Below are 26,487 nucleotides of genomic sequence, written 5' to 3'. Positions count from 1 at the left end.
TCAAACAAGCACTCTGATATGGGAAATAGGTATCCCAAGAGGTGGCTTAACCTGCTGTAAAGCTATAGTAATTACATGGCATAGTATTGCTTAAAAACAGACACACAGACCAATGGAACAGAAGTGATGCTAGAAGTAAACCCACGCATTTACAGATAATTGACCTTAAACAAAAGTGCTAACAGTATGCATTAGAGAAATGACATACTTTTCAATAAAGAGGGCTGGAAAAATTGGATATATACATAAGCAGAAGAATGAAACTAGACCTCTATCTCCCCTTATAGAAAAATTAATTCAAAATGGGTTAAAGAACTAAATGTTAAGAGCTGAAACAATATATAAGAAAACATAGGGAACAAAAAGATGTTGGAGTGGGCAAGGGTAAAAGCACAGGAGACACGAGCAAAAATAGACAAGTAGGATTTCCTCCAACTTAAAAGCTTCTGCATTGCAAAGGAAACACCAGAGTCAGGTGACAACTTGCAGAATGGGGGAAAATATTTGCCAAATATATGAAGGGGGTCAAAAAGTTTTTGGAAAATGAGTATTATGAAAAACCTATGCGTGGATCTGAATCTTTTCTGTACTCAAATTTATCTTTTTTTCATGCTTATTTATTTTTATTTATTTGAAAGGCAAAGTGACTGGTTCATTCCCCAAGTGCCTCCAACAGCCAGGGTTGGGCCAGGCAGAAGCCTGGAGACAGGGACTCCATCTGGTATTAGATGTGGGTTTCAGAGACTCAGTACTTGAGCCATCATCTACTGCTTCCCAAGAGCATTAACAGGAAGCAGGATAGTAAGCGGAGGTAGAGGAGGCATTTGATCCCAGGCACTATGATATGGGTTGCACTCTCAATACAGGGTATGTATCCAAATGAGAAGAAATCAGTCTGTTGAAAAGACATCTACACTCCCATATTTATCATGGTGCTATTCTCAATAGCCTGGAAATGGAAACAACCTCAGTGTCTATCAGTGGATGGATGGATAAAGAAATATGGCATATATACCTACCACTCAGCCACAACAAAGAATGAAATCCCATCATTTGCAATAACATGGATGAAACTGGAGGTCACTATGTCATTGAAATAAGCCAAGCACAGAAATACAAATATTACATGAGCTCACTCATATGTGGAATCTAAAAATGTTGATCTCAGGTTAGACATTTGGTGCAGTGGTTAAAATGCCACTTAAGATACCCGTATCTCATAACCACACTGAGTTCCAGTCCTGGCTCCACTCCCAGTTCCAGCTTCCTGTTAATATATACCCTCAGAGGCAGTAGGGGATGGCCTCAAGCATTTGGGCCCCTCTCACTCACATGGGAGAACTGGAATGAGTTTCCAGCTCCTCGCTTCATCCTCACCCAACTCTGTATGTCATGGGCACTGGAGGGTTACCCAATGGATGGAAGAACTCTGTTTTGTATCTGTTTCTCTACCTTTCAAATAAAAAAAAAAACAAATTTTAAAAATTTAAAAAATGGGCTGTGGGTTAAATTGTCATCTGCAACATGGACATTCCATATGAGTGCTAGTTTGAGTCCTGGCCATTCCACTTCTGAACCAACTTCCTGCTAATGGATCTGGGAAAACAGCAGAAGATGGTTTGGGCCTGGTCCAGTCCTGGTCTTTGAAGCCATTTGGGGGGCAAAGCAGCAGATGGAAGATCTATCTGTCCTTCCCTGTATCACTAACTTTGCCATTCAAATAAGTAAATAAATCTTTAAAAAAATTAAAACAAAGTTGATCTCACAGAAGTTGAGAGTTAACAGAGGTCGGGAAAGCTTGGGGGAATAGGAAAAGGTTGATAATATATAACAAGCATAGCTTAGTACTTAGATTGGAGTAAAATGTTTTGTTCTACAGCACAGTGGGGTCAGTATCAATGATGATAATGTATTGTACATGTACACACATATATAAAGCTGGAAGAATTTGAATGCTTTCATCATAAAGAGTTGGTAAATGTGTGAAGAGATAGAAACATTTGCTCAGATTTGAAATTATACAATGTACACATGCATCAGGACATCACATGGTATGTGATGGAATGATTTTTATGTATTATTTAAAATTAAAGACAATAGGAAAAATTGCATTTGTACTAAAAAATTTTTGGACAGTCATTGGCTAAACAGATGGGAACTGAAATTATGGGTATGGATGAGATCACCAAAAGAGAGAGTAGAGAATTGAGGCTGTAAAAACACATATTTAATAGTTAAGCACAGTGAGTAGGCTGAAAGACATATGTATATACCAGAATAGGTAACAGAAACATGGTATCTGAATATCAAGAAGGAAAGTATTTAAGGAGAGTGTGGTTTACACTGAGAGTCATGCAAAATGAAAACATCTGATTTAGCAACTGGTGGCATTAAGGAAAGCTGTCTTGGTAGCATACTGGTGGCTAAACAGAGATACAATGAATTTTAAAAACGTGTGGTAGGCAAGGAGAGGGCACCAAGGACAGGTAACTTTAATCTTAAAGGGATGGAGAGTGATCAAAAGGAACATTGTAGGAAGCCAGGAAAGAAAAGAGAGCAAAGCAATAATAGCATGTATATTAACTGTTACTCAATTTAATTACACAAGCATTTGCTGATTGCAAGAGTGCCACAGAACAAAGAACTGAGAATTCAGAGATAAGCAAGAACCAACTCCTTTCTTCAAGGTGCTCAAAGTTTAGTAGGGGTGAGGCAGAGACGGGAAAGTAATTATAAGAGAGAATATGCAGTAATAGGTGTATGAGATTAAGCAGTAGCAAAGGTGGGAGGGAAGAGTATGTTTTTTAGGAAGGAAATCAGAGAAGATGCAGAAGTGACTTTTGAACTGAGTTATGAATTCATAAGTAATTGCTAGGATGACTAAGACAAAGATATTCCAGGCAGAGGGAAAAGAATAATTTGCTGGAAAAAAAAAGCATGGGTTCTTGGAATCACATTTCCTAGATTTAAGTTGCTTCCATCATTACCAGTTGTGTGATCTTGGTAATCACAGTAGCTTTGCAAAGTCCCATTTGGCTTACCTATAAAACGAAGGGAAGGGCAAGTAGTGTAGCATAGTGGGTTAAGATGACACCTGTGACACCAGTATCCCATTTTGGAGCACTGCTCTGATTTGGATCCAGCTGCCTGCTCAAGTGCCTGGGCAAGCAGTAGAAGATGGCCCCTGCCACTCACAGGAAAGTTCAGGATGATTTCCAGGCCCCTGGCTTCAGCTTGGCCAAACCCTGGCCATTGCAACAATTTGGGGAGTGAATCAGTGAATGCAAGATCTCTCTCTCCCTCTCTCTGTCACTCTGCCTTTGAAATAAACAATAAATCTAAAAAAAAAAAAAAAAAACCAAAAAACCATGAAGGCTGATCATTCACATTTCAGTATTTTAAGGAGTCTTAGAAGTTGTGAGGCACTGAGTTCAGTAGTTGGCACACAGAAAACATTCAATACATGTTAACTCTTATTCTAGGGCCTACAATGCTAAAAGTCGAGGGTATGAAGCTACAGAAGTTGATCAGGAGTCACATAATGCTATGTGATGGAGCAAGGACAAAAACCCTTAGATCCACGCTGACGTCTCACCTACGTAACAAGCAGACCCCCTTTGCTCCGCTCTGCCTATACAGCCCCAGCCTGCCTTGACCAGCCCTGCCCTGCCTGGACTGTTGGACATTCCACTACCTGCAGAGTCCATCCATCAGCCTGAGCTCTCCCCACTCCTCCCAAGCTCTCTTCCCCCCAACTCAGCAGCTCAGCCTCAGGGACCAGCCTCAGCCCAAACCCCTCCCAGCTCACACTGCTATGTGGAAGCACATTTAGGTCTAGCCCAGGCTCTTCCTGCATCTCAGCAGCCCAGATTTATCGCAGGCCCCATGTCCCGTCCCGTCCCGCCACTTTGTATTATATAAATCATTAGTCTGTAAGGCAGGGGGCTCTCTCTGCCCTGTTCTCTGGCAACTCGCTTTCACTTGGGAGTGAGCGCCTCCCAGGCTTTGTTCTGAATAAACACCATCCGGCTGTGGCTTCTTCATACTCCTGTCTTTCCTGACAATATATTTGTCAGGCAAGTCAGCACTGTTCCTAGCATTAATTAAAACAAACTAGTGCAATTATTAGGGAACAGTTAAGCTGAAGATAGGCTTAATTTTACTTAAAAAAAGGTCTTCAGGAAGCATCTTAATTATAATCTCCTGTTAACGAAGCCTAGGGCAACAGGAACGTACAAGTACCTTATAGTCTGCTAATTAGGAGGCTGAGATTGCTAACCTCTAATTATGCAATTTGCAAATACTTTTTACACTGCAACATCTTGTAATATGTCTTATTTTCCATTAAGATTATTGCTAAAGTTTTCTAATATATTTTTAATGCTTCTGTATTTAAAAAAAAAAAAACCTCATGTAGTAATACTTCGGTTTCATTATAAACAGCTACTTCAACCTTACTACCAAAAGCCACTGATTGCGTAGCACAGTCTGCCTTCAGAATCCGGCAAGGATAGTCAGACTAGAGAAGCTGCCTGGGTAGGCGTTTAGTCCAGAGGGGCCACCTGGGACCCTGGTATCCCAACTGGAAGTACCTAGGTTTGAGTCTCAGGTCCACTTCTAACGGGCTTCCTGCTAATGTGCACCCTGGAAAGCAATAGTGATGGCTCAAGTTGGGTTCCTGCCACTCACGTGGGAAACCCAGATCGCACCCTAGGGGCTGCCCTCTTAGCCTGGCCTGGCATTGTGGGAGTGAACCAGTGGATGGAAAACCTGAAAGAGCTGCAGGTGGCTATAAGCGATTTATCCTTGATTTTTACTTTGTTTCCTTTTCTCCTGGGGGGAGGAGAGGGCGCGGAAGTTCTCATTTATGGGAACAATATTCCTTTCCGCAAAAAGGAAATTTTGTCTTGAAAAGCTAATTCTGCAACACCGCTGCTCGGAGTCCTTAATCCACTCTGCTGAGGATTTCTGAAGTTAAGCCGCACAGGCTGAGAGCTCCATTCTGGAAGTTTCCATTCCAGGTGAATCCAGGGATCCGATGACCTTTCCCCTCGCCTTGTTAACGCTTCTTTTGGTAGTCGGGGCACAGCATATTGCTAACGCCAGTTTTGATACTGGGCATGGAGTTCTGCACGTTTCTGTTCATCGTTGGGTCAATTCTAGGAGGCGTTCACCGCTCCTCGGGCTCACTGCTTTGCGGATGACGGCTCTCTCCCGTGCAGGAGGCCTGAACTTCCCCAGCACCGTCAGTCTTACCTTCTAGGCTTGCGGATGCTTAACAAACACCCAGAAACGACCCAAGAGCAACTTTGTAAGCAGCGACTTTGGCTTTCAAGGTGTCCCCTGGCCCCCAGGGACAAGCGCACGTGACTGAAAACACCTCACGAAGCCGCGCGCCGTTCATTACGAGACGTTCCAGAAGTTTCCTTCACAGAAAACAATTCCACGCACCTATACCTCTTCCAGGCAGAACCCTGGCAAATTGGTTACACCAACTACTGAAGGGTCGTCAGCGACAGGCTGGAAACGCCTCTCCAGCAGTCTCCGCAGCTGCTACTTCGGGCACAGCCCGTCCGACCAGCGATGGTTGCGGCTCGGAAGACCGCGGCCCGGGGGGCTAGGCCGCTGAGCTGCGTCAGCGCTGCGGGTCCGGGGAATCCCGCGTTTTCCTCGGCGGGGCCAACCCACGGCCGCGACCCGGTGGATGATGCGACACTCGACCCATTCCACTGCCCTCCAGCTTCCTTCACGTCGGCCCCGCCCCCTTCATCCTTTCTCGGCGAATTCACTTTCTCCCCCGACAAGCGCGCCGAGCGCCGAGTGATCGATGCCTCTTCCACGCCCCGACTGCCGCCATTTTGAGGGGGAGGAGAAATACCAGTAGAGGCGGCAGAGGCTCAACGGCATGGTGATTGGGCTTTGCCTCTCTTTCCAGCGTTGTGGGGCCAGGGCAGAAGAATCCGCTGGGACCCTTCTCCCTCTTGCCTCTTCGGAATGAGGCCTCAGCGCCAGCGCGGGACGGTCCCCGTTCTCCCCCGAGAGTGAGTGACGGCCCGCGGCGACCGTGCGCGCCCCCGCGCGTCCTCTGCTGTCAGTTGCCCCGCGCGCCCCCGCCGGCGCGCGCCCCCCGCCCGGCCCGGCGCTCGGCGCAGACTCGCTTGTTTGTTTCTGCAGGAGCCCTAGGAGAGGCCGAAGCCGAGACGATGCCCGGGAAGCTGAAGGTGAAAATCGTGGCCGGGCGCCATTTGCCAGTGATGGACCGTGCTAGTGACCTGACTGATGCCTTCGTGGAGGTTGGTGCAAGGTCCTGCCCCTTAGAGCCCAGGGTGCGCTAAACCTTGTGAAGGATCTGCCCCGGCTGGCTCCCAGCCCCTTAAACCCATGCCCCTTGCCCACCCGTCTGCCGCGCGTGTCCAGCTGCCCCTCGAGGGGCGACCGCCGAGACCTCAGCCCTCGTGATGGGTCCTGGCGCACAGGCGGCGCTGGAGGCCCCCACTGCCCGGGGTGCGCGGTGACCCTGGTGTCAGGACCCGCTGCAGGCCACCTGCCCGTCTGAAGGGGCCCGGGCGTGGCGGCGCGGCCCCCTGGGCGCACACTTGCCAGGCGGTCCTTGGGGAGGGCTGGCCCTCGGCGCCTGAGCGCTGGGCACCGTGTTGATGCAGGAGCCCCGCGGTGCGAGGGGATCCAGTCTGGAGCCAACCAACCTTTTTGAATCATCCGTGTGAGTTCCAAACACAGCTGTTAACACTTCCTGCTCTTGTAGGGACTAGCAGGTCTGATGAGCTCTTTCAGGATAATTTAGTGCCTTGAGGTAGGAAGTCAATTAAGTGCCGCGGATTTAAATTGCAAAATTGCTTTTTAAATCTAATGATTAGTTTAAAAGTCATGCAAATTAGCGCGGGCCTAGGGCCCAGAAAGTAATAACCCAGCGTGTGAAAGAAGCCTAGTAAAAATTGCAATAAAAAATCACCGTGATGAGCCCGAGCATTAGAGCCGTAATCGTTGGGGTGTTATTGCTTAGAGTTGGTAGAGGCATGACAGTCTGCAGCCTGATTGCATCTCAGAACTGTCTTCCTGTTCCCTAAAGGTTTTCTAACCTAATGACTGCAGTTCCCTGCCCCTCCGTTGTCATGGTAATTCCTGATGCCAGCTTCCTTTTCTTTTGAGGGTGTTGTTGGGCCAGATAGTAAGGAATGGGGCTAAGAGATGACCAGACCATGATATTTGTTTTCAGGTAGCCCAGAGACTGATCCATACAACTTATAGCTAGCATGTATTGAGTCTCATTATTGCCAGATTAGTGCTAAGTAGTTTTTAATTCTTAGTCCCACAGCAGACTTAATTTGAGGAGTTTTTTTTTTTTCTAATGTCTGTTCATTTTTATTTATTTGAAAGGCAGAGTGACACAAAGAAAGATCTTCCATCAGTCACTATCCAAGTGTCCCACGTAGGTGGCAGAAACTCAAGTAGAAGTACTTGAGCCGTCATTTGCTGACTCCCCGGTACGTTAGCAGGAAGCTGGATTGGAAACAGAGTCCACACTCAATCCTAGGCTTCCTGATCTGGGATGTGGGAGTCCCAAGCAGTGTATTAATCACTGAGTCAAATACCTGTCCAAATGGGTGTGCTTTTGACAGTTATGTATAAGGAAACTCCGTCACAGTGCTTTTATTTTTTATTTTTTTTAAAAAGGTGTGTTTGTTTGAAAGGCATAGTTAGATCTTCCCTTTGCTGGTTCACTCCCCAAGTGGCCACAGTGGCTGGGACTGGGCCAGAAGGAAGCCAGGAGCGTGGAGCTTCATCCTGGTCTCATGTGGGTGACAAGGGCCCAAGTACTTGGGACATCTGCTGCTTTCTCACATGTATTAGAAGGGAGTTGGATACTAAGTGGAACAGCTGGAACTTAACGGGCATTCATATGGGATGCTAGAGTTGTAGGAGGTGGCTTAACCTACTGTGTCACAACACTGGACCCCATCACAGTCGTTTTATCTGTAGAACAGTTGGATTCTAGGTGAGGTTCTTACCCGTGTGACTATCTGGTGGGACACTGGGGAGTCATGACATGGGATCAGTCTTCATAATTGGGGAGACCCCTTTGCATTGCAGGACGCCCAGCGTATCTGACCCTTCCTCACTAGCAGCTTCTGTGTCCCAATAACATAGACATTTCTAAAGCTCCTTTAGGATTTGGTTCTGTCACTTTGGCAAACCTCTCACTTTGGGAGAGAGAGAGGTAGGATGGATCCTGGGAAAAACTTGAAGAGGCCTTTTAAAAGAGGAAGACTAGCTGATGGAAGCACATTGTTAGCCAGTGGGAGCGCAAAATTGGGATGGTAATATCTTAGAAGGCTAGAGAGGAAGTTTCTAGATGGCTGTGAAATGACTCTGAAAGGTCAAGTAAGACTGAGAAATCACTGTTAGACAGTATGGAGGCAGTTACTGCTTCTGGAAGAGACATAGTCATGGGGAAGCCAGTACTGTAGTGAAGTTGAGTGTAGGCAGTCGCTTCAGGAAAAACAGCTGAGGGGTGTGGGTGTCGTGGCACAGCTGGTTAAAATTATTTATTTGTAAAGCAGAGTGACAGAGGGAGAGTCGGAAGTGACAGAGGGAGAGTTGAAAGTATTCCATGTGCTGGTTCACTTGCTACATGACTACCACAGCCAGATCTGAGCCATCCTGAAGCCAGGAGCCTGGCACTCCATCCAGGTCTCCCATGTGGGTGGCAGGGGCCTAAGTGCTTGGGCCATCACCTGCCTTCCCAGGCATATCAGCAGGAGGTTAGAGCAGAAGGGGAGCATCTGGGACTCAAAGCAGCAATCTGATTTGGGATGCTGGTGTGTCAGTTGCCTGCTTAAACCTGTTGGACCACAATGCCAGCCCCCACACCCCTCGCTCCAGCCACTCAGCTCCACCTGGGATCCAGCTTTCTGTTAATGAACATCCTGGGAGATAGCAGGTACTGGTTCAAGTCCTTGGGTCCTTGCTGTCCACTTGAGAGACTGGGAGGGAATTCCTGTCCCCTCACTTTGGCTTGGCCTAACCCTGGCTGTTGCAAACTTTGTTAAGTGACCCAATGGATGGAAGATAGTATCTCCTCTCTCTCTGCCTTTCAAATAAATATGTAAATCTTAAAAAAGACAAATAAGTACGGCTCTGTAAGGGAGAAGGAAAATGCTGTGGTGTTTGAGGAGCATACAGCTCTCAGTACTTTTCGCAAAATAAGCTACAAAACCCAATTGTGTGCTAATAGGAATAATCCAGCAGGAAGGGAAAAATGCACATAAAGGGATAATGAAGGATTTACAGTTTGATAAAGGGATAAATTGTGCAGTGTGAACTGTAAGTAATACAAGCTCACAGGAGCTGGAGGCTATGAAGCCTAGGCAAGTTACAAAAAATCTTTATGTTGTGTCCAGGAAAGTGGTGACATTTCCAAGGCATAGAGAAAAAGGAGCGTTTTCAGTTGAGTAGGACAAATTTCGTAAAAGCAGAAGGAACGATAGAGTTAGAAGGATTCGTGTTGACCAGAAGTTGGAAATCTGGCTAGGAAAAAGGAACAGAGACCCCTGAGTAGTTTGAGAATTAGGGGAAGAAGTCTGTACAATAGAAGCTTTCTTTGCCAACTTCCATTGACTGATTTATTTTAGTCTTTGGTGCTCTGCATTCCATCTCTAAAGCATATTCTTAAAAGCCCTTGTCAACAGAAAGACTTGTCAATAAAAAAGACTCTTAAAAGGTTAATGCAAGGCATTTGAGTGACCTAGGCCTGAGAGACACAAGCCCAGAGAACGTCCTGGAAAGTGTTCCAAAGTTATCAAATTCTATCTAGAATTTACGTATTCCATGACAGGAAATTTTGTTTTACCCTTACACATTGAACATATGGCTTGGCCCGAAAAGACCGGCTGGGGGTAGAGGGTAAATTGTATATTAGAACATGATTGCTTAGAACCATCATCTCTGAGGAAGCCACTACTGAAAAAGTGGCTACTGATTAATTTTAAAAACATTTCTGGGAATAGATAAGGAATGTATAGATGAGGATTGCGCAAGGTTACTCCAGATGAGCAAGATGAAAGAAATCCTGTGTGCACATCACCCAAGTCAGCTGACTTAGTGGAAAAGATTAATAGCTCAGGGGCTGGTGTTGTGCTGTAGCGGGTGGGCTGCCATCTGTGATGCTAGCATCCCATTAGGGTACCCATTTGAGTCCTGGCTGCTGCACTTCCAATCCATCTCTCTCTCTCTCCTCCTCTGGAACTCTGCCCTTCGCATAAATAAATAAATATCAGAAGGAAGATGAATAGCTCAGTGAGGACACTCCTCAGAGGGGAGTAGGTGTTCCTCTTGAATGCTCTACAGACTTTTTAGGGGCAGTGTCTTTGCACACCCATGTTACACCCATGCACCTGGAGTCTTTCTTCAGTTGGCTGACACACTTTACCAAGATGCAGTTGTATTTATAACCAGATCTGTTGATGGTTTTCATAATTGTTTGTAATTTATTTAAACCATATACTGTATAAATAGGTGAGATGAGTGTGAAAATTAATGCTAAGTAAAGACTTTTGGAAACAGTCACTAAAAATTACACTTGTGTTAGATGGAGGAAAGATAGTAAAAAAAATAGAATTTGTTTTAAAGATTTATTTATTTTATTTATGTGAAAGGCACCAGTACAGATAGAGGAGCAGAGAGCTTCCGAGAGCTTCCATCCACTGGCTCACTCCCTAAATGGCCACAGTGGCAAAGGCTGGGCCAGGCTGAAGCCAGGAGCACAGAGGTTCTTCTGTGTCTCCCATTTCGTTGCAGGAGCCCAAGCACTAGGGCCATCTTCAGCTGCTTTCCCAGGCACATTAGCAGGAAGCTGGATGGGAAATGGTATAGCCAGATCTTGAATTGGTACCTATATAAGATGTTGACATCGCAGGCGCTGAGCCGTAATGCCAGCCCCTAGGATTTCTTTCTTCCTTCCTTCCTTCCTTCCTTCCTGCCTTCCTGCCTTCCTGCCTTCCTGCCTTCCTGCCTTCCTGCCTTCCTGCCTTCCTGCCTTCCTGCCTTCCTGCCTTCCTGCCTTCCTGCCTTCCTGCCTTCCTGCCTTCCTGCCTTCCTTCCTTCCTTCCTTCCTTCCTTCCTTCCTTCCTTCCTTCCTTTCTTTCTCAAGCAGTTTTAAATTCTGCCACCATATAAATCCAAGCTGGAAGTCATAGGTAATACATTATGTGTGTGGTTTAATGAACAAAGGATGATGTGGAACTCTGAACAACGTACCTGTACTCCAAGAAGAGCCCTTAAATTTACATTGAAAGATAGAAGAGTGAATATTTGTTGATACATTAGATGTTGAGATGTTTGCAGATTATATTATTTTAGTGATTCTCTAAGTTATTTGATTAACTGATTGAATACTGGCCCTGGTGGCATTGGTTGAGAGGGTTTCTACTGTGTAAGATAAGTTTATGGAACCAGGGAAATCAAGTGGTCCTTAAAGATGGCTGTTCTTGCAGGAGTCCTGGGATGAATAAGATGGGGTTCTGAACAAGAAAACTGTTACTAGCTCTCAATGTGCATGTTAAAATACGTTCTGCCAAACTACATTGTCATTTTGTGTTTATCTAGGAGCCTTTGAGGGAACAGGGAGAGGAAGCAAAATTAGCACTTAATGAGTATTTTTATGAACCAGACATTTTGTGGGGCCTCTACATGTATTAATTTATGTAATGCTCACAGCAATCCTGCTTCTCAGAGAAGGAAGCAAATTTAAATAACAGGTTAAATAACTTTCTCAGGGTAATTTAGTTAATGAGTGGGGAAAGAGAATGCTTACATTACTGGGGAATCTTCCATTAAAGTGCCTGATGTTTCTTAACAAAGTTGTAAGGTGTTCATTTAACCGATGAGTAATAAAGTTTCCTTTAAGTTAAAGAAGACCAAATAAACTGTGACTCTACTTGAAGGGAAAGCATCACACACAAGCCTTCTTTTTTCTGAAATCTTATTTATTGTTTGTTTAAATCATTTTGGGAACTGTCTGATCTTTTATATATCTAGAATGGCGGCAGTTGCCAAAAAAATGAAACCAAAACACAGCATGGTACAACTGCTGCATTGGGACAAAACTGAAGAAGTCTCTGAGCTCTTAACTTAGAACCTGATATGCTTTTGGGCCATTGAGTCAAAACCCTTAAGTATATTTGATTTTTGAAGAGTTTTGAAAATCCTAACATTTTATTTCAAATAAAGAAGTTTTAGTATTATTTACAAATTTATGATTTTTTTAAAAAAAGATTTATTTGAAAGGCAGAGTTAGAGGGAGGAGAAGACACAGAGAATCTTCTATCTTGCTGGTTCACTCTCCAAATAGCCACAATGGCCAGTGCTGGGCCAGGCCAAAGCCAGGAACCAGGAACTTCTTCCAAGTCTCCCACGTGGGTAGCAGGGGCCCAAACACTTAATAGAGAGGGAGAGAGAAAGAGAGAGAGAGATGTCTTCTATCTGCTGGTTCACTCCTTAAATGGCTGCAACAGCTAAGGCTGTGCCAGGCAAGCCAGGAGCTTCTTCTGGGTCTCCCACCTGAGTGGCAAGGGAGTCGGAGGTGTCTCAGGTGGTGGCTTAATCCTGTATGCCATAATACTGACCCCTATGTACTTTTTTTTTTTTTTAATGTTTTCTACCCTTAAACTGCTTATGTTCCAGATGGTTGGTGCTGTGCCTGATAATACAAACTGAATTAGCTAAATGGTAAAATACTTAGAAAAATATACAGAAGAGAAAAATAATTTTACTTTTAAAAAGTGTCTTAGACTGACTGAACTGACCTCAGTGAGTGTTGTAATACCTGCCTGGGTGGACCAGCATTTACTAAGTATGTATAGCGTGCAGAACTATGCTGGCTGCGGTGAAAAAGAAGATAAGCTTGGCGGCACTTTGAAGCTAGGAAGGATGCTTGATGATGGTAATAGAACAAGGTTAAGACTTAGAAGAGGTCAAATTAAGAGACTGAGGCAAGTTATGAAACAGTCGCCTCCCTATTTTTTTCGTAAGTTTGCTTCCTGACCACTTCTTAGATCCGGTCTTAGGTTTCACAGTCTCCATTCTTTGTTGGAAGCGAATCCCAGGGATTTAGTTTGCTTTCTTTCCTTCATTTCTTTTTGATTACATGTTTTTGGATCTTCCCGATTTTGTGCTTGCCAAGATAGGCTGTGAATTAAGATAGTCTTTTCACCTAACCCCTTTTATTGTCCCTGAAGCTGGGAACATAAAACGTAATCGTTTATTGCTTGTTGCTGTACACAGACAAGAGAATGAAAAAACAACAGGTAATGGGGAAATTACCAGGAAATATTGTTAAGTTCTTGTAATAATGGGTGTAGTTCTAGATTTTCTTGTTTAGATAGCTAAGGGGAAAGTGAGCTGATCTTTACCTTGTGATTTTCAGTTTTGCTGCTCCTCCCTTCTTTAGATTTCCCTCAGTGGCACAGCAAAAGGTTCTTGGGGCCAGCATTGTGGCTTGGCAGATAAAGCTGCCACCTGCCATGCCGGCATTCCATATGGGTGCTGGTTTGTTTCCTGGCTGCTTCACTTCTGGTTCACCTCCCTGCTAATGGCCTGGGAAAAGCAGCAGCAGATGAGCCAAGTGCTTGGGCCCCTTCCACCCACGTGGGAAACCTGGATGAAGCTTCTAGCTTCAGACTGACCCAGCTTTGGTTTTACCAGTGGATGGAAGATCGCTTTCTCTCTCTCTCTGCCTTTGAATAAATAAATCTTTTTTTTTTAATTTTAATTTTTTTATTTATTTGACAGCTATAGTTAGTGAGAGAGAGAGAGAGAAAGGTCTTCCTTCCGTTGACTCACCCCCAAATGGCCGCTACGGCCAGAGCTACGCCGATCCAAAACTAGGAACCAGGTGCTTCTTCCTGGTCTCCCACGCAGGTGCAGGGGCCCAAGCACTTGGACCATCCTCTACTGCCTTCTCGGGCCACAGCAGGGAGCTGGACTGGAAGAGGAGCAACTAGGACAGGAACCCGGCGCCCATATGGGATGCCGGTGCCACAGGCAGAGGATTAACCAAGTGAGCCACAGTGCCGGCCCCAGTAAATCTTTTTTTTTTTTTTTTTTTTTTTGACAGGCAGAGTGGACAGTGAGAGAGACAGAGAGAAAGGTCTTCCTTTGCCGTTGGTTCACCCTCCAATGGCCGCTGCGGTCGGCGCACCGCACTGATCCGAAGCCAGGAGCCAGGTGCTTCTCCTGGTCTCCCATGGGGTGCAGGGCCCAAGGACTTGGGCCATCCTCCACTGCACTACCTGGCCACAGCAGAGAGCTGTCCTGGAAGAGGGGCAACCGGGACAGAATGCGGCGCCCCGACTGGGACTAGAACCCGGTGTGCCGGCGCTGCAAGGCGGACGATTAGCCTAGTGAGCCTCCGTGCCGGCTCTCCCAATAAATCTTAAAAAAAAAAAAAACACAAGATTTCCCTCTTTTGTCTGAGCTCATGTTTAGTGGCTGTACTTGTACTGACTTTTCCCATCTAAGTTGGCATCATGATCTATGGTTTTCTTTTTCCCAGGGAACTAGTCAAGCAGAAAAGGGGTAATTTTTGTACCAGGTGTGTTCCCCAGGCGTACGTGGACTGGTCTGTACCTTTTTCTTTTTGTCACAGAGGACAGCTGTCTTTCTTTTTTGTTATGGTTAACTTGGCTGACATTAAAATTTACTTTTATTTACATTTTAAATATTTGTTTTTAGGTAAAGTTTGGTAATACCACCTTTAAGACAGATGTGTACCTCAAGTCACTCAACCCCCAGTGGAATTCAGAATGGTTTAAATTTGAGGTAAGTTTATAAAAATCAGTACTTTTGAGTATATTTTTTAGAAGTAATTCTTTTTCCAGAATGGTAGCAATACTTTTTAATTCAGGTATGCTAATTTTTCTGTACCATAAAAATATTTGTTTAATTAAAAATCCTGTTTTCATTTCAAATAATTTATTTGAAAGGTAGATAAAGACATAGAGATCTGCTCGTTCATTCCCCGGAACAGCCCAGGTTGGCCAGGCCAAAGCCAGGAGCTTAAAACTCAGTCTGGTCTCCCATGCGGGTGGCAGGTACCCAACCACTTGAGGCATTCTCTGCTGCCTCCCAGTATGAACTAGCAGGAAGCTGGAATTGGAAGTAGAGCAGGGCTTGAACCCAGGTGCTCTCATATGGGAGGTGGGCATCTCAAGTGGCTTTTTTTTTTTTTTTTTTGAGAGGTAAAGTTACAGACAGGGAGAGAGACAGAGAGAAAGGTCTTTCATCCACTAGTTCATTCCCCAGATGGCCGCAGTGGCCTGAGCTGTGCCAATCTGAAGCCAGGAGACAGGAGCTTCTTCTGGTTCTCCCATGTGGGTGCCGAGACCCAAGCAAGTGGGCCATGTCCCACTGTCTTCCTAGGCCATAAGCAGAGAGCTGAATCAGAAGAACAGCTGGGGGCTGGCACTGTGGTGCAGCGAGTTAACACACTGGCCTGAAGCACCAGCATCCCATATGGGCGCTGGTTCAAGTCCTGGCTGCTCCTCTTCTGATCCAGCTCTCTGTGGTGGCCTGGGATAGCAGTGGAGGATGACCCAAGTCCTTGGGCCCCTGCACCCGCATGTGAGACCCGGAAGAGGCTCCTGGCTCCTGGCTTCGGATCATCGCAGCTCCGGCCATTGTGGCCAATGGGGGAATGAGCCATTGGATGGAAGACCTCTCTCTCTGCCTCTCCTCTCTCTGACTTTCAAATAAATAAATAAATCTTTAAAAAAAAGAAGTAGAGCAGCTGAGACAAACCAGTGCCCATGTGGGAAGCTGGTGCCATAGTTGGAAGCTTAGCCTACTATACCAGAGCACCTGCCCCCCAAGTGACATTTTAACAGCTGTGCCAAACACCAACCCTGGAATATTGAGCTTATAAAAATTATATTACAGTTAAGAAAATACAGCATATGATAACAGGTTTCAAAAAGAGGTCCTTAACATATATTATGTTACTGTTATTGTAGTTTTGTCTAGAATTTAGCGTATACCAGAATCACTAAAGAACAATGCACAGATTTAGAAAAAACTTTAGATCGTGGCAAAACTATGTATCTCTAAAATATTGCTAAATTTTTAAATAAGCATTTTCTTTTTTTTTTTAAGGATTTAAATAAGCATTTTCAAGTACACAGTTGTGTATCATTAATTACAGTGACAGTGTGGTGTGACCATTAACCACTGTTTCCAGAACATTTTCATTAACCTGCGTGGGAGCTCTGTATCCACTGATCAGTAACTCCACTTTCCTTCCGTCTTTCCTCTGGGCTGTGGTAACCTTCAGTCTGCTGTCTCTTTGAATTTGTTCATGCTAGATATTTCATATGAACAGAATCAGAATTGCAGCAGGGGCTAGGCTGAGGTCAGGAGCCAGGAACACTCTCCCTGTTTCCACATGGGTGGCAGGTTCCAAGTTCTTGGGCAGCTTCTGCTGCCTTCCCAGGTGCACTAGCCATAAGCTGGATTAGAATTGGCGCTCCATTATAGGATGTCAGCATTGTGAGACTACTCACAGGCTCAACCTGTGCCAAAAAACCAGTCTTCACATTTTTATTTTTTAATTGCTTTATTTATCTTTTGTTGTTGAGGTTTTAAAAAAAAATATTTATTTATTTGAAAGGCAGAGTGACAGAGAGAGACAGGCTGACAGACATATCTTCATTTGCTAGTTCATTCTGCAAATACCCACAACAGCTGGTGTAGCCAAAGTGAAAGCCAAGAGCCAGCAACTCCAGGTGTCCTTTGTGTGTGGCAGAGACTCAAGTACTTGAACCATCATCTGCTGCTTCCCAGGTCCATTAGCTGGGAGTTCAGTTGGAAGCATGGAGTAACTGGGACTCAGATTGGCACTCTGATATGGGATGCAGCCATCTCTAGCATTGGCTTAACCCACTGTGCCACAGTGCCAACCCCAAGTTGTAGTTCTTCTGTATTCTGAATATTTTTTAAAGCTTTATTTATTTACTTGAAAGCAGAGTTAGAGGCAGAGGCAGGGAGAGAAAGAGAGAGAGAGAGAGAGAGTTCCATCATCTGGTTCACTCCCAAGATGGCCACCATGTCCGGAGCTAAAACCAGTCCAAACCTAGGTGCCTGGAGCTTCTTCTGGGTCTCCCACACAGGTGCAGGGGCCCAAGGACTTGGGCCATTTTCTACTGCTTTCCCAGGCCATAGCAGAGAGCTGGATGGGAAGAGGAGCAGCCGGGACTAGAACCGGCGCCCATATGGAATACTGGGGCTTCAGGTCAGGGCTTTAACCCACTGCGCCACAGTGCCGGCCCCAAACGGCCTTGTCTTGTTCTCTGTTCTGTTTGGCACAGTGCTTGGCACATGATGAGGACTTGATAATGAGTGAATCAAGGAAGAGAAGATAGACTTTTACCTCATAAACTTAATTCATGTATTTACGCTGCTTTTTTCATTTTACACATAGTTAATTTTGCTTACGATTTTATTCTGAAATTGTCCTTAGAAATTATGGTTTCATTATATTCGTTAGCATATTTTTTTCTCTGTAAAGAAGATATGGACTCTGTTGTGCTGTTCCTTAAGCATTGTTGCTATATATCACAGTCGTAAGACACAGATAATACGTCAGAAATGGAGTTGAGAACTTTTTTTGTGTTAATCATTCTACTTTTATGCTTGGAGGAAAACTATATTTTTTTCCCTCAGAAAAATGTCATCTTCTTAAATAGAAAAGGGAGTTACAACTTTTTTTTAATGTGTATTAATTCCTCTACCTTTGTGCTTAGAGATAGATCTAAGATTTGTTTTCAGAAACATCTTCATTTTCATTGGGTTTAAGTATACATGTGTGATAATTAAGAATTAAAAACTATCAGATTTAATTTTTAGGTGTACTTTTAGGTGGATGATGAAGACCTACAAGACGAGCCTCTGCAGATCACAGTGCTCGACCACGACACGTACAGTGCCAATGACGCCATTGGCAAAGTGTACATCGACATCGACCCTTTACTGTACAGTGAAGCTGCCACAGTCATCTCGGGATGGTTTCCCATTTACGACACTATACATGGTAAGAAGTGTTTTAGGAGAGGAAGTCATAGTGTCAATCTTTATTATTTCTCTTTGAAGACATTTGTGCTATAGTTGGTAGTTTTGAAATATGTATCTTTAAAAGTTGGCTTAAAATTTTTTATTTTAAAGATTTATTTTGTTTGAAAGGCAGAGTGATGGAGAGAGGGAGACACAGAGAGAAATCTTCCATCCGTAGGCTAACTCAAATTGTAAGATAGTCAGGGCTGGGATAGGCCAAAACCAGGAGTCAGGAACTTCATCTGGGTCTCCCTCGTGGGTTGCAGGGCCCAAGTACTTGGACCATGTTCCACTTCTTGCCTGGGCGCATTAGCAAGCAAGGAACTGAGTTGGAAGCAGAGGAGCTGGGACTCGAACTGGTGCTCCAGTATGGGATGCTGGTTTCATGGGTGGTGTCTTAAGCTGCTATGTTGTACCCCTGGCCCCAGGATGCCTCTTTAAAAATACACAAGTAGTAGTAAAGTATTGTTGGCGTGATTGTTACTTGTCTGCACGTCATTTGAAATAATACCTGCTAAATGTGTACAATGCAGTAATTTAAAATCATCTAGTATTAGTTCTCTGTAATTTCTAAAACACATTCAGTCTGATGTTACTGGTTTTTTTCTGTTTAAAAATTCTTCAGAGACTGTCTGTTGCCGGAAGCATGAGTTCTGCATATGTGGTAACAGTCAAGCTCCCTGGCAGCTTTCCCAGGGTTTGTGAGTTGAGAACTGTTTTTAGCACAATATTCATGTGTCATTCCCTATTTTTATTCTCCTAAGTATATGGTGGAGTTCTCTGGAAATTTTCTGATACACGCATGTGATATTACTGCACATTGAATATGGAGCAGAAGTAGGAATCTATTTCATTAACAATACTCAGATTTGAAAACATGTAACAGTGCACTCTTGTCACTAATTTTTTGTTTTGAAAATGAAATTATTTTAAGAAATTGCATATGTTAACTTAGTTGTTATGACTTTAGAAGACATGGGAAGTAATTTTTTACAATTCCCAGTTTTAATTTTTAATATGGCAAGTATTGATATGACCTACATAAACAAAACCTCTTTGAGGTCCTCAGTCATTTTCTTTTTAATATTTATTTGTTTATTTAAAAGAAAGAGCTAAAGAGAGAGAAGGAGAGACAGATCTTCCTCTACTGGCTGACTCAAATGTCTGCAGCAGCTGGTCTGGGCCAGGCCAAAGCCAGAAGCCAGGAGCTCAACTCTGGTCTCCCACGTGGGTAGCAGCAGTCCAAGCAGGTACTTGGACGATCATCCCCTGCCTTCCCAGAGGTGTTAGCAGGGAGCCGCGTTGGAAGCAGAGCAGCTAAGACTCAAACTGGCTCTCTGATATGGGATGCAGGCATCTCAAGCAGCAGCTTAGCCTGTTGCGTTATAACACTGGCCCCTCCTCAGCCATTTTTAGGATTGTAAAGGGATCCTGCAAACAAAAATCTGAGAATTGCTAGACTAAACATATAATATGTCTTTAAAATGGTGAAGGGACCTATTCAGAACTGGTGCTTCTCTTTCTAGCCTTGTATCTTTATGTCATTTTTTACGTTTTTTGGGCTGGCAACTCCATTGATAGTAGTTTATTGTAAGAAAATAATTTGTTGGCCGGTGCCATGGCTCACTAATCCTCCACCTGTGACGCCAGCACCCCGGGTTCTAGTCCTGGTTGGGGCGCTGGGTACTAGTCCCAGTTGCTCCTCTTCCAGTCCAGCTCTCTGCTGTGGCTGGGGAGGGCAGTGGAGGATGGCCCAAGTGCTTGGGCCCTGCACCCGCATGGGAGACCAGGAGGAAATACCCGGCTCCTGGCTTCGGATTGGCACAGCACCGGCCGTAGCAGCCATTAGGGGAGTGAACCAATGGAAGGAAGACCTTTCTCTCTATCTCTCTCTCACTGTCTATAACTCTCTCTCTGTCTCTAGTTCTGCCTGGCAAAAAAAAAAAAAAAAAAAAAATTTGCTGACAGTCACATATGTTTAATGTCATTTATGTTCCATTACTTACTAATGATTAAAATGGCAAAATAGGGTGAAAATCAGGATTTACTTAAATTAGACATATGTAGACCTTAGTTATGCAGAAGAGAAAAATGTTTTCAGAAAACAGTATCATTGGGAAATGTGTATGATTTGTTATGAAGTACAAAGATCAGATTATAGAACATTATACTTTACCCCAAATTTGTTTAGAAACTAAAACATTGCATATATGCAGTATCACTAGAGAAATTGACAAAGCATATGATAAATTTTTTTGTCCTTTTTTGTTTTTTCACTTTTTTCTACAGTGTATGTGTTTTACCTTTGTAATCAGGAAATAACAATCAGCTAAATGTTATGTTACCAGTTAAAAAATAGATGCTGAGGGAGCAGACAGTACTGTAGCACAGCAGATTAAGTTGTCCCTTGGGAAATCTGCAATCCATATTGGAATGCCTGGATCAAGTCCTGCTATTCTGTGTGTGTTCCAGCTTCCTGCTAATGTACCCTGAGAGCAGCAGGTGGTGGTTTGAGTATTTGGTTCCTGCTACCCACATGGGAGACCTGGATTGAATTCTGGCTCCTGTTTCAGCCTTGGCTGGCCCTGACTGTTGTAGTCATTTGGACAGTGAACCAATAGATGAGAGGTGTCTCTACCTTTCAAATAAAAATGAAAATAAATAAAATAGATTAAGAAAAAAACATTCTGAAGAAGTAGTCTGGGCTTGAATTAAGGCAATACCTATAATAAATGAGTGAATTTTCTGAACATTTTGTATTAAATATTGTTTTTAGTTGATTCAGTGTTTATGGACCTTTTGTTAGTAACATAATCTTACTATTTCAGTAGTGAAATTAGTAGGTGCTTTTCTTGGACAGTTTCACTGTAAGTATCAAATTGATGTGAAATCAGGATAGTCTAGTAAAAATACCTAGTGATTGTTTAGAGGTAAGTTCTAATCATTTTTATATATTTGGGCATGTTCTGAAAACCCTTATTTTTAGTTAGCTTATTTTAATTTATATTCATTGAAAAGAATAAAACTTATTTTGTGTTAAATCAGATTCTTGCACAGTTAAGATTATATGTGCTGGGTTAGGGGTCAGCAGTGTGGTGCAGCAGATTAAGCTGTTGCCAGGGATGCCAGCATCCCACATGGCACTGATTGGATTCCCCGCTGCTCCACTACCAGTCCAGCTGATGTGCCTAGGAAAGCAGGGGAAGACAGCCCAAGTCCCTGGGCCCCTGCCACCCACATGGGAGACCTGGAGGAAGCTCTTGCTTTAGCCTGGCCCAGCCCTGGCCATTGCAGCTATTTGGAGAGTGAACCAATGGATGGAAAATTTATCTCTCTCTCTTTTTCCCTTTGTAACTTTGACTTTCAAATAAATAAATAAGTCTTTTTTTTTTTTTTTTTTGACAGAGTGGATAGTGAGAGAGAGAGACAGAGAGAAAGGTCTTCCTTTTGCTGTTGGTTCACCCTCCCATGGCCGCCACGGCCAGCGTGCTGCAGCCGGTGCACCACACTGATCTGAAGGCAGGAGCCAGGTGCTTCTGGTCTCCCATGGGGTGCAGGGCCCAAGCACTTGGGCCATCCTCCACTGCCTTCCTGGGCCACAGCAGAGAGCTGGCGTGGAAGAGGGGCAACCAGGACAGAATCCGGCGCCCCGACTGGAACTAGAACCCAGTGTGCCGGCGCTGCTAGGTGGAGGATTAGCCTATTGAGCTGCGGCGCCAGCCAATAAATAAGTCTTAACAACAAAAGTGTATGTGTTGGGGTCATGAAAATCTAACCTTCAATCCTGCCTTTGCTACTTAAAGCTATTATTAATTAAATGTTTCCACTGTAAATTGAGGTTGACAGTAGTACGTTTTTGTGTTAATGTGAGGACTGTGGAATACTGTATGTAAAGCATTTAGGGCATCTTCTGTCACTGCTGTTGCCGCCACTATGAGATTTATCATCATCCTCATCTTTGAAATGGAACTCCATTCTGGTTAGTCTTGGTTCAGATAAGTGATGACTTGTGGCAGAAATGCAGATTATTCATTCTCTAATGCATACATGTTCTACTTCAGAAAATAGAAGAATGTAGTGAGTATGAAAATAATTAAGAAACAAAGCTAGCTTTACTGATTGATAAATTATATAAATTATTTAAAAATCATTGATTGACACTTATTTGTTTGCTTACTTACATGTTATTTTCTGAGGCAGAAACTTGATTTTCTTTTTGCAATTATAGGTATCCGTGGGGAAATCAATGTAGTTGTCAAAGTAGATCTCTTCAATGATTTAAATCGCTTTAGACAGTCATCATGTGGAGTCAAATTCTTTTGCAGTAAGTAAATAAGTTGTATTCACTTAACATTACTCTTCTTAAATATGGGAAACAAATGAATATTTCAGAGGGTTAATAAAAAGGGTGGTTTTTGTTGGTTTTAATGCCAAATAAACTTGTTGATTTTCCAGAAACAGTTATTGTGTTTGAGAATAAATGGTATCTAATGTTTTTGAGTTTATAGAGCTCAATAGCCAAGCACTGGTGCTGCCCCACATTACACATGCTTCTATAGGCATGGAATCATTAGAACTCTGAAGTACAGGGTCTGAATTGGGCAGATCTGGGCGACACATAACCAGCCAGTACAGGTAGGGTTCATATAAAGTAGCTGAGTTAGTGTTAGTATACAAGCATCTGTTTTAATTAAATGACTCTGCTGCATAGTGTGTTCACTACTGAATCAGTTGGCCATTTGGGCATGGATTATTAGGGACTGTAGCTCTGTGTGACTCCTCAAATTATGTTAGGAAGATAAAGCTATGATGTTTGAGGCTGCAGTATGCAGCATACAGAAGAAATTTTCTTGAGAGCTTTGTATAATTAAAGAACTTTAAGATTTATTATCTGCTTTGTACCTGTTTATAAAATAATCAGCTGATGTTCTGATTTTTTAAACTGTATTGAATATCATTTAAGATAGTCTGTAGTTATTTTTCAAATTATTTAAGTCCAATTTATATTTACTGTGCTAATGTGAAAAAGATGATGAAAGAAAATGACTTTTTTGTAAGAATAAAAGACCTCACATGACTATGTAATTGAAAGTACTAGTATTATAATTATATTGAGATTGTCATAGTAGAAGTAGTCTTGTGTTATCTATCCAAAAGTTGAGAATGTACATACGCATTTTTTTAAAAATTGGATTTTACGTTGCAGTAAATAAGGCATAACAGATAATTTGTTTTAACAGCAACATCTATTCCAAAGTGCTATAGAGCTGTGATAATTCATGGATTTGTAGAAGAACTTGTTGTCAATGAAGACCCAGAGTATCAGTGGATTGATCGAATTCGCACACCAAGGGCATCAAATGAGGCCAGACAGAGACTCATTTCTTTAATGTCAGGTATTTAAAAACAACAAAAACAAAATAAACTTTAGTACTGACTGATGTAATGCTCCTAAAATTTTCACTTTCCTCTGACATGCTACAAAATTTTACAGCAAGGGCTTTGATTGTGAATGTTTCCTTGCCCCTGACCCCATCTTCCAGAACACAGGTGCATTGCCCTCTTGTAAGAAGTGGAAATCCGAATCACCAGGCTATAGTTCCTTCCTAACCAGGTAGCAGAGAGAAATTGTGTTATGTCCATTAAGTGGGACAGTGGGAAGAGCCTTGAGTGAGAAGGTTCAGGAAGGAGCCCTGAGCAGGAAACTGGAGTCTAGTTTTCCTCCCCATAATATGTTTTGTTTTTTTTTTTTTTTTTGACAGAGTGGACAGTGAGAGAGAAAGAGACAGAGAGAAAGGTCTTCTTTTTGCCATTGGTTCACCCTCCAATGGCTGCCGTGGCCGGTGCACTGCGGCCAGCGCATCGCGCTGATCCGAAGCCAAGAGCTAGGTGCTTCTCCTGGTCTCCCATGCAGGTGCAGGGCCCAAGGACTTGGCCCATCCTCCACTGCCTTCCCGGGCCACAGCAGAGAGCTGGCCTGGAAGAGGGGCAACCGGGACAGAATCCGGCACCCCTACCGGGACTAGAACCCGGTGTGCCTATTGAGAAACGGCGCCGGCCCCATAATATGTATTTATAGTCTGAGCTTAGACGGATCATCTGCCTCTCTTCCTGATTGTGTTCAAATGCTTTCTTCTCCCAGTCCTTTCCTGAGAACTCACTGTAGCTCCCTCTACTCCTCCTGTCAGTTTCCTTGCCAATCTTACCCTATTACCTTTCTTTGTTTTTCTTTTAAGAACTCCTATACCACCTAAACTTTATAATTATTTGTATATGAGTAATTGTATATAATTATTTGTATATGAGTAATTGTATGATATATATGTATATACTCAAGGATACATATACACAAGTATAAATGTTACATTTATATTTAATATAGTATTTGTATTCTGCGTATTTCTGCTTATATACTTATAAATATAATTGTGTCTATTAGAATTGTTTTTATATTCATATTTTTATTATTTAATATACTGTATAATATTTGTTTACATATGTAACTTTTGGTTTATCCCACAAATATGTAAACCCCACTAGATTGGGAGCTTTATCTTTCCTGTTCACCCCTGTGTCTCTACTACGTAATAGAAAGGAGGAATGTCAGCACATAGTACAGAATCCAGAACAGTTTTGTAAATGAATGCATGAATGAATGACCCTTACTCGCACATCAGTAAAATGCAGCTAATGATATCTTACCTCTCTGAAAGTCAGTGGCTGGACCAAATAATCATTTGTTTCCTACAAATGCTAAAAATTTGATTGTTTAAAAAATATTTCTGACAGGCAGAGTTAGTGAGAGAGAGAGAAAGGTCTTTCTTTTTCCGTTGGTTCACCCCCCAAGTGGCTACCACGGCTGGCACGCTGCACCGATCCGAAGCCAGGAGCCAGGTGCTTCCTCCTGGTCTCCCATGCGGGTGCAGGGCCCAAGCACTTGGGCCATCCTCCACTGCCCTCCCCAGCCACAGCAGAGAGCTGGACTGGAAGAGGAGCAACCGGGACAGAATCCGGCGCCCCGACCGGGACTAGAACCTGGGGTGCTGGCGCCGCAGGTGGAGGATAAGCCTAGTGAGCCGCGGCGCTGGCCCAAAAGATTTATTTGTTTATTCACAAGGCAGAGTTACAGAGAGGCAAAGGCAGAGGCAGAGAGAGAGAGAGAGAGGTCTTCCATCTACTGGTTCACTCCCCCAAATGGCCGCAATGGCCAGAGATGATCCGATCTGAAGCCAGGAGCCTGGAGCTTCTTCTGGGTCTCTGACATAGGTGCAGGGGTCCAAGGACTTGGGCCATCTTCTGTTACTTTCCCAGGCACATTAGCAGGGAGCTAGATCAGAAATGGAGCAGCCAGGACTCAAACCAGCTCCTGCCAGGGATGCTGGCACCTTAGGCAGCTTTACCCGCTACACCACAGCGCAGACCCCAATCTGTGTTTTTTCTTTTTTTTTTTTTTTTTTTTTTTTGACCCGTTTTCTGTTACTGTCATAGCAGTTAATTGTGTGCAGTGTAGAGATAGGAAGCAAGAATGAGTTTTTTTTCCCTTTTTTCAGGTGAATTACAAAGGAAGATTGGTTTGAAAGTCCTTGAAATGAGAGGAAATGCGGTGGTTGGGTACTTACAGTGTTTTGATCTGGAGGGCGAGTCTGGGTTAGTGGTGCGAGCCATAGGAACAGCGTGCACTCTGGATAAATTAAGTAGCCCAGCAGCATTCCTTCCTGCATGTAATTCCCCATCCAAAGAAATGAAGGAGTAAGTATGAATCAGGAGATTGTTCTTATGGAGATTTTTATCTTTCACTTAGACATTTTCATTTGATTTGAAACATTTTATTAGCATTGCTCAAAATACATTTTTTCCTATCATGATTTTTCTTAGATAATTTCCAGAATTTTAGAATGTTTGTTATTCCTGATATTTTATTTGTGCTTCCTTCATGTGAAACTCAAACAATATAAAATTAAGTTATTACAAATTTTTAGATACTGTATTTTTAAGGCATAAAATGATTTTCCTGCATTGGGTGGAATTTTACTTGTTTTCTAAGGAATACATACCACCCCCCATGTTAATCCAATTATACTTACTATTGACACACAAGCAGGAAAGACTGAGTTGTGCAAGAGTCTGAAACTCATATGTCTACAGAGGCCCTGCAGTTTATGCAAGTTAGATTTGAAACATTTCTGGTCCTAAACATTTTGGATAAGTGCTTTTCAACATGGAGTGTTTGAAATAAGATTTTTTTTTCAACATGGAGAGATTTTTTTCAACATGGAGTGATTTTTCTGTCATAATGACTGGAGGCAGCAAAAGATTCTATTGGGACTAGAAATGCTGATAGTCCTACACAGCAAAGGACAGCCCTATACA

General features: G+C 43.3%; 1 protein-coding gene and 1 long non-coding RNA gene across 39 annotated transcripts in view; one reads left to right on the top strand and one right to left on the bottom strand.

Moving 5' to 3' along the window:
- Positions 1-5,799, bottom strand: part of LOC127492073 (uncharacterized) — a 62,730-nt gene extending 56,931 nt beyond the window's left edge. For 2 of the 3 annotated variants that reach the window (XR_016213564.1, XR_016213563.1), the window contains exon 1: positions 4,459-5,759. This is a non-coding gene — a long non-coding RNA (uncharacterized LOC127492073). Of the gene's footprint in view, positions 1-4,458 lie in introns of all 3 variants that reach the window. The other variant, XR_007921060.3, reaches the window with a different exon arrangement.
- Positions 5,787-26,487, top strand: part of C2CD5 (C2 calcium dependent domain containing 5) — a 93,098-nt gene continuing 72,397 nt past the window's right edge. For 29 of the 36 annotated variants that reach the window (XM_017343340.4, XM_089304651.1, XM_089304650.1 and 26 more), the window contains exons 1-7: positions 5,823-6,041; positions 6,175-6,293; positions 14,749-14,835; positions 17,926-18,097; positions 22,346-22,441; positions 23,358-23,513; positions 25,668-25,866. In XM_017343340.4, the coding sequence (XP_017198829.1) occupies positions 6,204-6,293; positions 14,749-14,835; positions 17,926-18,097; positions 22,346-22,441; positions 23,358-23,513; positions 25,668-25,866 (800 nt within the window). In that variant the 5' untranslated portion in view covers positions 5,823-6,041; positions 6,175-6,203. Of the gene's footprint in view, positions 6,042-6,174; positions 6,294-14,748; positions 14,836-17,925; positions 18,098-22,345; positions 22,442-23,357; positions 23,514-25,667; positions 25,867-26,487 lie in introns of all 36 variants that reach the window. The other 7 variants (XM_002712712.6, XM_070049482.2, XM_002712711.6 and 4 more) reach the window with 3 other exon arrangements.

This window comes from Oryctolagus cuniculus, chromosome 9, assembly GCF_051225735.1.
Source record: "Oryctolagus cuniculus isolate XC-2025 breed Fujian yellow rabbit chromosome 9, ASM5122573v1, whole genome shotgun sequence".
Taxonomy (NCBI): Eukaryota; Metazoa; Chordata; class Mammalia; order Lagomorpha; family Leporidae; genus Oryctolagus; species Oryctolagus cuniculus.
The sequence above is the reverse complement of the archived record's forward strand: the minus strand, read 5'-3'. Positions and strand labels throughout refer to the sequence as shown.